This window comes from Desmodus rotundus, chromosome 8 (assembly GCF_022682495.2).
Source record: "Desmodus rotundus isolate HL8 chromosome 8, HLdesRot8A.1, whole genome shotgun sequence".
Taxonomy (NCBI): domain Eukaryota; kingdom Metazoa; phylum Chordata; class Mammalia; order Chiroptera; family Phyllostomidae; genus Desmodus; species Desmodus rotundus.
In genome coordinates this window covers 68,233,387-68,245,684 of record NC_071394.1, presented here as the reverse complement: position 1 = coordinate 68,245,684, position 12,298 = coordinate 68,233,387, and the positions used below count along the sequence as shown (strand labels likewise).

Below are 12,298 nucleotides of genomic sequence, written 5' to 3'. Positions count from 1 at the left end.
AGGCAGCAAATGTTTACTGAGTATCTTTAACTTCCTAAAGTCTGTGCTAAACCTCCCAAGTATGGAGTGTAACCAGTTCAACTACTTTCCCCCTTGATCTGTAACATCCTTCTCTTTGAAGTAATTAGCAGTATTCTGTCCTTTGTTGTCTGTAAGGAAGTGCCCTTTGATCCAGCAATTCCGCTGCTGGGATTATACCCTAAGAACCCTGAAACACCAATCCAAAAGAACCTGTGCACCCCCCATGTTCATAGCAGCACAATTTACAATAGCCAAGTACTGGAAGCAATCGAAGTGCCCATCAGCAAACGAGTGGATCCAAAAATGATGGTATATTTACACAATGGAATTCTACGCAGCAGAGAGAAAGAAGGAGCTTATACCCTTTGCAACAGCATGGATGGAACTGGAGAGCATTATGCTAAGTGAAATAAGCCAGGTGGTGAGGGACAACTACCATATGATCTCACCCTTAACTGGATCATAATCAATAGAAGAAAAAAGCAAACAAAATACAACCAGAGACATTGAGGTTGGGAACAGTCTAGCAGTGGCCAGGGGGGAGTGGGGTGGGGGCAGTGGGAAGAGGGGATTGCAGGAACTATTATAAAGGACACATGGACAAAATCGGGGGGGATGGTGGGGGTGGGGGAGGGAGGTGGGTTCAGCTGGGGTGGGGGGGAGGGAAGGGGAGAAAAGTCATACAACTGTAATTGAATAACAATAAAAATTTAAAAAAATAAAATAAAATAAAATAAAGGTAATCACCTACAGTGAACCTGTGCATAGTAAATGAGGACCATCCTTGATGTAATGTGCCCAGAAAAGCAATAAAAGCCTGTTCAGGCAGGGGTCAAGCTCTCTCTGGCCCTCTCACCCTCTCTTTCACTTAGAGAGTGGCCATGCCGTTCCTTTTTCTCCACAGGATTTCTGTAGTCCATGTGAATTTGTCCATTGCTGCCACAACACACAGATCCCATGGGCCGGGATCTGCATCACTCTGGTATAAACCTTCCAGAAATGTGTGTGTATTGTCATTCTAGAGTGGCCAGTTCAGAACCTTGGCTGCCCCAGAAATTCAGCTTCTTATGAATTATTTGAATGAATAATATTTGTTGCTAATCCTTTGCAAGACTGAAAAAAATTTATATGATAAACTGCAATGATGCCAGGCGGTCATATGTGAATTTTAAACATACATAACATGCTCTACTCTAACTCATTTTAAAGTATCACATTGTTCAGAATCCAATCCAGTGGATAGAAAATCTCTATTTCAAAAGTAGCTTTTTTCATGATTAGCTATTGTGATTATATTTTATAGTGTCACAGGTGCCCCTTGAAATACCCGTTCTTTTTTGGGGGGACATTAATCATGTGTTAGGTGTAGCCCTTTCTAGGTGTCCTAGGATAATGCTTCACATTGAAGGATTCTATACTGCTTTCAATTGAGAAACCTACAGGAGGTTAGGTGGTCCCCCTTAGAAGTCCTATCACAGAGTAGTATATTTAGATCATTTTTGTCGGATTTTCCTAACAAGTGTATACTTTGTGTAGATAAACGGGATTCTTAAACGGGGCTTCCGCCTTTTACCCAATCAGTCAACCTTAGGCCTAACGAAAAACAGTGTCTCTCTCTGTGTATCTTTGTATTCTGAGAATTTTCAAACACATACAAAAGTAGTAAGAACAAAATTACTTTCCATGTCATTATATCATCTGTTATCAATATTTTACTACTCTTGTTTTACCTATTTCTTCATTTTTTTCTTGGAGTATTTAAACTAGATTCCAGGCATAATATTTTTAACCTATACTTTAGTGAAATTCTTAGGTTTTTAATGTTAAATAAAATTTGAAACAAAAAATCAAGTTTTTGTTTTGTGCCTGATATTAACTAGTTCCATCCTAATTAGCTTTGTTCCATATTGATAAGTTTATTTTTTCTAGGTTCATTTTTGTTTTTCCTTGACTGACACCAAAACTCTATTTTGTTTGTCATAGCTAACAGGTATTACACTGGTTCTAGCATAAACTCAACATGATAGCCACACTATTTATGTGTTACATTTATAAGCTATTTAAAAACTTTGCTTTCACTTACCCATCGATGTGGTGACGTATACTCTCCTGGGCAGGGCCTAAGCTGCACTGGATGGAAAAACAGTAATAAAATAAAATAAAAACTTTGCTTTCATTGATTATTTCTATTTCTTGCTAGTTAGATCATTAGCATAAGATTTTCAGGCATATATCATCACTTTTCTAAAACAAGCTCTGAGGGTTTGCGCATAGGAATGCAGTGGATATCTGGGTATAAGTTTGTAAATGGGAACTGGGTCACTGCAGTAGATCTTAGCAAAATGTCTTGGATTTTATCTGAGTTAGGAATTATTCTACTTCACAAGATAGTCCCATGTTGAAATTTCTGCAAATTTCAATAAATTGACTAGCTTTAAACACACAACTGAAAGAACAGGGGATATTTTTGATAGTTTCCTACTTTACTTCTATTGTTTACATGCTCAAACCAGCCATAATATGTGTGACTCACTCAGTCACTGGTCTCTTTTCAGCAGAACTCCCCCCTCCATACACCGCCATCGCCAGTCCAGATACTGGTGGCATTCCAGTGATAAACTGTCGTGTGTGCCAGTCACTCATCAACTTGGATGGCAAACTTCACCAGCATGTGGTTAAGTGCACAGTTTGCAATGAAGCTACAGTAAGTGAGACTTCCATTAATAAACGCATCAGCTGTTATCTGACATCTTCTCCCTCAAGGAAGTATACCAATAATGTACTTTAAAAGTAAATGTGGACACAGATATGGCATATTTTTATTGTTTATTTCTTGTCTCTGACTGTCTTTCATTTAACATACAAGGATACCTCCAGATGTTTAATTTAAAGCTTACTTCATTACAAAAGTATCATGGTGAATTTAAATATAATACCATTTGGCTCTTTATTTTCTAAAATGAGATTGACCATAGACATTTATTTGTAATTATCTTCAGTGTCTGTCTACCTCACAATGAAATCCATTCTGATTTTCACTAAAGTGAAAATATACTGAAGTACACCACAAATTTGGACTTGGTACTTATGTGGAAAATTATTTAAATTTATTTTATGTATGTAGGATGTCAGTAGTTTTTTTCTGGTTATGATTTATTATTGACTTCTGTGCCAAATTATTTACTAGAAGTTTGGTGTTTTATTCCATTTACTTGATATTAATTTAGTGAAATGTTAAAAAATTTTTGAAGGACAAATTTTTTTACTGAATTTTAGGAAGAGCAATTAAAATTTAAGTAAAATTTTTATAGATTCAAGTAATAAACTGGTGAAGTGCATACTGGTTAGAGTAAATATATTTCTGCTTTTATGGTTAGGCTCTATTTTTTAAATGTCAATCTCCTTTAAATCTGCAATTAAATAAAATTGAATTTTTGTTATTTGTATTATTTTCCTCTTTAAAAAAGTCTTAAAAACTCAGTATTATTGTACCTCTAAAAAACATCAAACGTGGATACTGGGCTTTATATATTTTATATTAAAAGTGATAAAATAAAACCTTAAGTTACAAAACAATATATTCTATTGTAAATATTGTTTTCTATAAAGGACATTATTTGGAGAACTTTTTTGTATGGATAAGTGATAACAAAACCAGCTATTTTTTTAAGTTGAACACTTAGTAAATTTAATTAGCATTAACTTCCTAAGTGCTCTTTTTAGAGTTGGCAAGCAAATATGAGGTGTTAGACATAAATAATAATTTTAAGAAGATACCAAAGGTGTCCTTGGATTTGATATTAATTTTTCTTTTGTTCCTTCACTGATTTGTTTTTGTTTTGGGAGATGCAGCAAAACTATGCTCAGAGACTGATTCTGTCTTTGATTTATCACAGGTTTGTCACAGGAATTAGAATAATCTCACAAGCCAATAATATATAATACAAGACAATACCTCTTTAAAAGCCAGTGCAGAAATAGTGCAATTCAAACAAATGGCAGATTAATCATGCTATTGTTCGAGGCAAAGGAAGACAAAAGGAATAAAATCCAAATTTAACAGAGGTGGACCTGTTACAGAGGGTTTCTCAGAGAGCCAGCTTCACCTGACTTCCAGCTGCCAGCTCCAAAATCAAAGTCCCTTGTTGCTAGGTTATGCTGCTATGGAACCAAGGCTCTGGTGTTGTCCGGTAGGCTGGCTACTTTGGGGATTAGCACTCCAGGGCTGGTGCACAGTTGAGAGCCACAGCCACCCAAAGAATCGCCTTGGCTAGGGCAGGTATAAATGTTTCAGGATCTTCGGAGAACTGTTCAGCAAAGTGTGCCTTGCTCAGACAGAAACCCTCCAACTGTCTTCATGAACTATCAGTATGTAGCCTAAAGATTCCCTTGCCATAGTTACTTGTCTACCTGGTCTTGTGGATAAGCTCCCAACTGGGCCCCTCAGCACCAGTGCCTCTGGGTGCTTATCTACAACAACCGAGCAGGTGGTGATGTCCTGCCATAACTCAACTTCTAAAAACAACCTTTTTTTATCTTTGCATAAACAAATGGATTAAAACAACTTCCTTTAAGTAATAAACAGGTGAATTTGAAATCATATCAGACAAATATACAGCACTCCAGCCATACAAACTTTTGTTCTTTAATGAATAGGAAAAAAGGCATTTTAAAACTTTATACTTGCACTTGGAAGTAAACACAACACATTAGGTTATTTATGCAGGAATCTAAAAGTTACTGTGGATTTAGCCACCACCCTCAATTTGGCTACTTAGAGGTGATGAGTTCATACAGGACCAAGAGGATTTGACTATAGATAAATTACTTCTGAATGTAAAGAAAATTGTGCTGAAAATTTTATATCATTAAACACCCCCATTATATAAAGAAATGTGAATAACTGTGAATATTCCAGAGAAAATGGGTAGTATTTAATCAGATTGCTTTGTGTGAAATCAGTGACATTATAAGGGAGGAAAAAAAGGCTTTGAGGAGTACTTTAGCGTTACTTGGTAATGTTTGTGTAATTTGATCTTAAAGTTATGAATTTAATGAGGTGTTAGGCAATTAGGAGCTTCTCTGTAGAAATTCTAGGTTGAAAAGAATGCATATAGTGAACCAGGGTGGAACACAAAAGCTCAATTTTACTGTCATTCATTGTCTTCAAGTCAACCACCTCTGTGAAGAAACTGATATTCCTGTGGAGATGGAAAAAAACCCACACAACAATAAAAACAAAAAACAAGGCTAACAGAAGTCCTTTTTATTTCAGTAGATAGAATTGGAAAGGGAAGTAAGAATGTGTCTAAGAGAGAGAGAGAATATGGATAAATTTTAGCAACTTTGGAGAATACAAAATTTAAGGTCAAAGGAGAAGTGATTTCTAAGACACGTGAATGGAAAATTTGAGAAGTCCTGGAGAAGAGTGGAGCTAGTTGGCTGCAGAACTGATGATGAATCAGATTCAGAGGTCAACACATGGGAGTTTGAATCTTAACTCTGCCACTTAGCAGTGATATATGCTTGAGGACTTCTCTAAATTGTGGTTTCCTCTTGAAAAGTGGTATAATAATAATAATAATACATGCCTCATAGTGTTGCTGCTTGGGGTAAAGTACCCAACGCAGTGCTCGAAGCATTCAAGTTTACTTTGCCAAGTAAAAATATTAAAACTTTTGCATAAAGACAATGTCATTTCCCACCTTTCACTACATACCAGATGTGACATGGCCTGGGATGGCACTGAGGCTGGTGCTTGAAATTCTCTTGTTCAATTGCCTTGTTTTACAAGATGAGGAACTGAGGTCTAGATGGGAATAAAATAGAAAAACAAATCTTTTCATTTGCCAAGTACATGCTTACTTAACAGCAAAATTTGATGATATAAAAATTAAGCCAAATTCTGGTTTTCTTGATATTTTAGATAGTATAGTGATACATTCTAGATGTTCATTAATTTTAGATATTCAGATTTATTTTCTCTATATTATGGTTTAATAAATTATAGGTGGCTTATTCCTAACTTTCACATATTTCTACCAAGATTATTAACTTACATTTTAAAAAATCTTTTAAAAATAAGTTTTAGACTTACAGAAAAGTTGTAAAAATAATAGTAGATGGTACAGAGAATTCCCATAGGCTCTTCGTGCACAATCTCAAATATTAACATTTTGCTACATTAGCTTTCTCTTTCTGAATAAATAAATTATCTTTGTTCATAATCTTTTAAGATAATTGCAGACATGTTGCTCATCTACCCCTAAACATTTTAGTGTGATTTTATTTAAAAATAATACATCCACTTACACAATTACAGGAAAATTATCAAATGCAAGAAATTAACATTGATGCAATCTGTTATGTAATCTTTTGACCTAATTCATGTTTGTCCAATATTCTATTAAAATTAAAAATCTGGTGCAGAAATCAATCTAGAATTACATGTTGCATTTGGTTATCATGGTTTTTTAATCTTTCTTTATCTGAAATTTAGTCTTTCTTTGTCCTTTATTACCTTAACATTTTTTCAAGAGTACATGGAAGATATTTTTGTAAAATGTTCCTGAATTTGGGTTTATCTGATGTTCCCTCAAGATTACATTCAGATTATACATTTTTGGCAGGCATGCCACAGGAATGAGGTTATGTTCCTCTCAGTTCATCATAGAAATTTACTTTAATAAGTTTATGTCCTAGGATTGAAGGAAGTGTTTTCTTTGGTATTATTTATTCTGGCTTTAAAATTTATTGTAAAATTAAAGAAAAAAATAAGTGCTGGCATTAAGAGCTATTCTAAGTTTTTTTTTAAGTTAGAAGATGTCATAAAATTAATTACTTCTGATATTCTAGTGAGGAAAGTTTAGGAAAAGTTCAAATATGTCATATACTCCTCTTTGCCTACTATTCTTATAAAGCCTGCTCTTCCCAGACAGGTACATAAGGCCCCAGTGACTGTTTGCATCTGGCCAGATAGATGAGCCTGTTGTATGAACTTCAAAGGGAAAACAACTCTTTGTGTGGACTAAACATTTTTCCCATATTAAAAGTCCCATGCAAACTAATTTTGAAATATCTCTACAGCCCCAAATCTCCTGGAGTGCTTGCCAACATTTGAGCTATTTGAAAGCACTTATGATACACTTTTCCTTAAACTGTGCTTAGGTAGCATAGCCTTAGTTTTTAAAGAATTATTGCTTTTCTTATACACAAACAAACTTTGGCAGTCTGTACTTTGGTTAATTTTGCTGTGTTTGCATTTTCTTCCCTTATCTAGCCAATCAAAAATCCCCCAACAGGGAAGAAGTATGTCAGATGCCCTTGTAATTGTCTCCTCATTTGTAAGGACACATCTCAGCGAATAGGCTGTCCGAGACCCAACTGGTAAGAGATGAAGACTCCATTCATTCATTCATTCATTCATTCATTTCATTCAGCAAGTATTTATTAAAGGCTCATATGTGCCAGGCATTATTCTAAATAGAGTCTTTGTCCTCATAATAATTATAGAATGTAGATTATTTTTCTTTGTTAAAGGAATTATATGCTTAGTTTGAAATTAATGTCACAGGTATTTATAAAATATAATATTCCTGAATGAGCAATGGAAGTTTTCTTGATATTATATACGTAGTTAATGCACTATAATAAATCAATTAGTTATTAAACATATTTTAAAATAACTAGTTTGCCTTTTACGTAGTTCATCTTAACTTAGAAGTGTTTTCCGTTTTAATCATCATTGTGTATCTGCCATGTACTGCACTAATTTTAATGAGCATAATCTGTACAATAAATTCTGGAGTTATTTGCCCGTGCCAAATGCCACCATGGATCTGCCCAGACTGTAGAATACCAAAACCCCTTTTTTTTTCCTGTGGTTTCTGGCTTTGGACCAGTTCATAAATCATTTGCAATCCTGCCTGAGAGAAAAGGAGCTCTTCCACTTTCCTTTCTGACTGACTGTGATGAAGTAGACATCAAGGAATACCAGCCTGTTCCAGGAAATGTGGCTGTGACTCAGCATATTGGTACCCTCATGGCACACACTATTGGTTGATGTAGAATATTTTATTTTATTGAGTCTTCTACCAAGCTCAAGTTGTCTTCCTAGATAGGGAATAAGAACTATTTATTTTCTGATTTGAACTTACAAGAACTTACAAATGGCAGTTAAATGGTTCCTAAATTGTTGCTTTTTGTTTTTGTTGTTTTTTTTTTTAAATATTGGCTATTGCTATTTTCTGTGATTTTGGCTCCAAAGCCAAATACTTAATTCACTTAATTTTAAAAACAATTTCTATAACCTATTTTCAATGCCATATTCCATATTTTTGGCTATACTTTACGGGTTTTTCCCACACCTTTGGTGGGATAATGAAGTTGTTTCCTTTCTCTTTCCACAGTAGACGCATAATTAACCTTGGCCCAGTAATGCTTATTTCTGAAGAACAACCAGCTCAACCTGCATTGCCAATCCAATCAGAAGGTACAAGGGTTGTGTGTGGACACTGTGGAAACACATTCCTGGTAGGTAATCAGACATTTGTTACAGTGACATCAATCTGTAAGTGTTGAAAATCACCACATGAACAGTGGCTCATGGTGTTATAGTTTTGTCCAGTGTAAAATGATTAAAAGATTAAAGTGGAGCCTTTTCAAGAAAGACAGTAAATCAGACATGCAATTAGAATATGCAGTATATTCTGTAAATTAGACAAAAGGTGCATCCTCTGCTTGGTTCACTGCTAAAGGAGAGAAACAGCACTAGTTCCTGTTGGCCTGACCAGTGGCAGAATCTCACCCCACCCTCACCTCCTCAGTGGAGCACAAAGTGCAGGTTTATAGATTCAGGAAAAAACCCTTACTATGATTTATAAACAAAAATTTTTATTTAGAAAATAAACTTGGAATATAGGGAATTAACTCTGTTACTTGTAATTAGATAAACCACCGGGTAAAAATTTAGAAGATATATAATTTCATATGAGCAAAATTTAAGTACTTATTTTACTACTTTTATGCTTAACCCTAAGTTTGATTTTTAAAAGTTAATTTCATAATTCCTTACCCATTCAGGAAGGGTAAAAATAGGCTTTCTTTTGTTACTCAGCCTTCATAGGAGACAAAAAATTCCCAAGGAAAATTAAAGAAACCTACATGAGGGCAGGCATGAGGGTGGAGCTCAGGAGACTGCAATTTCCGTATAAACAAAACCTGTCACTAAGGGCTGAATGAGCTTAAGAAAGTATAGATGATTTGCTTTCTTTTTCTTCCAACTTTTATTTTAGTAATTTTTGCACTTAATCAAATGTCAAATAGGACTATAAAACTTTATTGGAAAATCTTGGTCATCTTTTTATCTAACTCGCCCCCAAATACCGTCCCACAGAAACCTTCAACTCTTTCAGCTGCTCTGCTGACATTTACTTCCATATGTTTAAATTGCTTATCTTTTTTCTTTTTGATTAAATAGTTTAGATATTACCTATTACCTTATAAAATGCACATTGAGGATTTAGCACTCATCCCACCCCTGCCCCACTCATATTTTTTTCTCATTCCATACTCCCGGTAGAGCTATAATATTTTATTCAAGTAAACTTAGTGTTTGCATTTCTTATAATTAAGTAATCTATGCTCACAGCCGAGTCAAGTAATGTACCCCATTTCTCTCATTTATGGCTTTAAATTTTTCTTGAATTTGTTAATAATTTTCCCTCCCCCTCTTGAATTTAATTTTGTATGTACAAATTATTAAATATTCTCACTTTCTTTCACAGCACCATAAAATTTCTATCAGTATAGTCAAGGAATCTGTTATTTCAGCTTCCTGCCTCACAGCTGTCACCCTTGGACTTCCCTTCATATTATCCTTGGAATTCCTTGTACCATTTCCCATGTGGGATCCCTGGGAAATAAACTTCAGGGAGTTTATTCCCTCAAGTGGTGCACATCTTCTCTTAGCTTTCTGAGAAAAGATGCAGGAAAATAAATTTGAACCCTTTTATTTCTTAAATAGTTTTTAATGTAATCACATATTCACTTTATAATTTGTTCAGATTTAGAATTATAGGTTGACCATTGTTTCCTCTCAAACATTTTAAGGATTTGCTCTGCTGTTGAGAAATTCAACTGCTCTTCTGACTCCTGATCCTTCCTTTCGGGACCCTTTTTATTCTTTATAGGTTCTCTTTCCTCTTTTATCTTGTCCATGGCTTTGAAATTAGTCAACGTGCCTTTGGGGGTATGTGTGCAAACTCACTGAATTGTCAGAGGTTCCTCCTAGTCCACTCGTTTGCTTTGTTCCCTTTTTCTGGGACTCTTTATGATGAATCACCTCCACTGACTGACTGACTCTCTCTCTCTCTCAAACACTTTATTTTCCCTTTTGGCTTCTTCTTTTGCTTACTGATCTAAATTATTTTTTAACTTGCATGAGTTTCCTTGTGTTCTCTGATTAATTTTTCCTTTTTCTAAAAGAACATTATCTTCTTTATAACATCTTTTTGCAGCTATTATATTTTTTCTGAGATTCGTTCTTTTTTATGCCTTGTCTATGTTTTCTACCCACTTTTCTATCTGTTTTCCTTTGGTGATAGAGGCTTTACTGAAAAGTTTATATATTGGAGGGCAATTCTCTGACTGGCATCTCTAAGCATGCAGCAGGAGTTAAACTATTTCATCTTCTTCCAGCCCTCCCAGCCCTCCCCCTCCTTTCCTCCTCATCCTTTTGTGAAGAATTGTCAACTACTAGTGTCAGTAAGTCATTTTTCTTTTAGGTTAAGTTTCTATGGGGTGTTCCATATCTCAGATCTCTTGTGAGGGATATGCTTGGCAGATACTTTCTAGGAGATAAGAAAGGTAATAGGGTGAAGGTCTCACCCACTGTTCAAACTGTAGACTTTCATTTGGTTCCTGTTTTTAGAATGCTGTCTTATTCTTGCCCTCTGCTGTGCCTGATGTTGTTTAGGTCACAAACCTTTAGTCCATTTCCTTTCAGAATGAATCATTCTTCTCTTGCATGTTTTGGGGAAGGATAAGATCCTGATTTTGTGATGTGGAGGGAAGTTTGCAACCAATATTCTTGTTTTTACCACTACCTCTAAATTCCACCTTTGAGAGAAAGCACCTGCTAGCCCCAACACCTGAGCTGTCTCCTGTTCTTCATGTGAACCAGCCTGCTTTTCACTAATAGGACCTCAACAGGTGGTCAGGCACCCTTTCACTAAGTTAGGTGCTAAGTGGACATCAGTTTTCCACTGTCAGAAAAATCTGAGGCCATTTCTCTTCTGATTCTCTTTGTCCTTATTGTATTATACATTTAAAAATCCATTTACTATCACTTTACTCAGGTTTGGGCAAGGAAACAGAAATGCATACATTTATCCAATCACATTTATCACATTTAGCCAGAATTGCTAGTATTTTTCTGATTTAGGAGAGAACAAGATAAATCTTCCTTTCATTTATATTCACTGATTAAATCAGCAACAAAGTACATAGATTGGAGGATATATACTTGGTGAGGATCTTTAACAATTTTTTAAAAAAAATATTACCTATTGATTTAATATACAATAATACACTGTAGGTATTGATACATTTGTTATTTTGACTAACTTAAATATCTTTTTCTTTCTTTTTATAAGCAAATTATATTTTGAAATACTATTTTTAAATCTTCAAAATTGATTTTTTCCACTTACTTCAATGAGCTCCCGTCCATTTTTACCTTGAATTTTGCCTAGTTATATTTTATACTCCAAATTCTTGCCACAGACAATCTTTGTAGTCACATTATAAGTGAGCTGACTGTATTTGTTCAAAAATATATCTTGAGTGAGTTTCAGGCATGGGGCTAAGTGCTGTGGAGAGAGGAAGGCATGGTCCCTGCCCTCATGGATTTTTTCTAATCTAATAGGAGGAGGAAGACAATTAAAACAAGAATTACATGAAATACAGTGCTCTTAGTGCACACATAGAAGTGCCTAGCCTAGAGGAAGTGACATCATCCTAGAAGCAGTAGAATGCTATATATGGCTTTATAATTAATCCTGCATATATGGATTCTGTGCACAGAATGGATTGCATGGGGGAAAGCCTGAGGAAGCACGATAGTAGATGTTTAGCTTTTATCATTCAGAAAAGTGACAATCATGGCTGGGAATAGCATAAGAATTTGAGAGGGAGAATTGACCATACGTACTGATAATAGGGTAGATAGATAAGGGAATGAAGAATAAAGACATCTATTTAAAAAGTTTATATTTAA

The 12,298-nt window shown here is 35.0% G+C and overlaps 1 protein-coding gene across 3 annotated transcripts in view; it reads left to right on the top strand.

The window, feature by feature from the left end:
* The window catches only part of PIP4P2 (phosphatidylinositol-4,5-bisphosphate 4-phosphatase 2), a 47,349-nt gene that overhangs the window by 21,769 nt on the left and 13,282 nt on the right, over positions 1-12,298 (top strand). For 2 of the 3 annotated variants that reach the window (XM_071222258.1, XM_024566533.4), the window contains exons 2-4: positions 2,577-2,725; positions 7,301-7,407; positions 8,430-8,553. In XM_071222258.1, coding sequence (XP_071078359.1) covers positions 2,577-2,725; positions 7,301-7,407; positions 8,430-8,553 — 380 coding nt within the window. The remainder of the gene's footprint in view (positions 1-2,576; positions 2,726-7,300; positions 7,408-8,429; positions 8,554-12,298) is intronic. The other variant, XM_045200451.3, reaches the window with a different exon arrangement.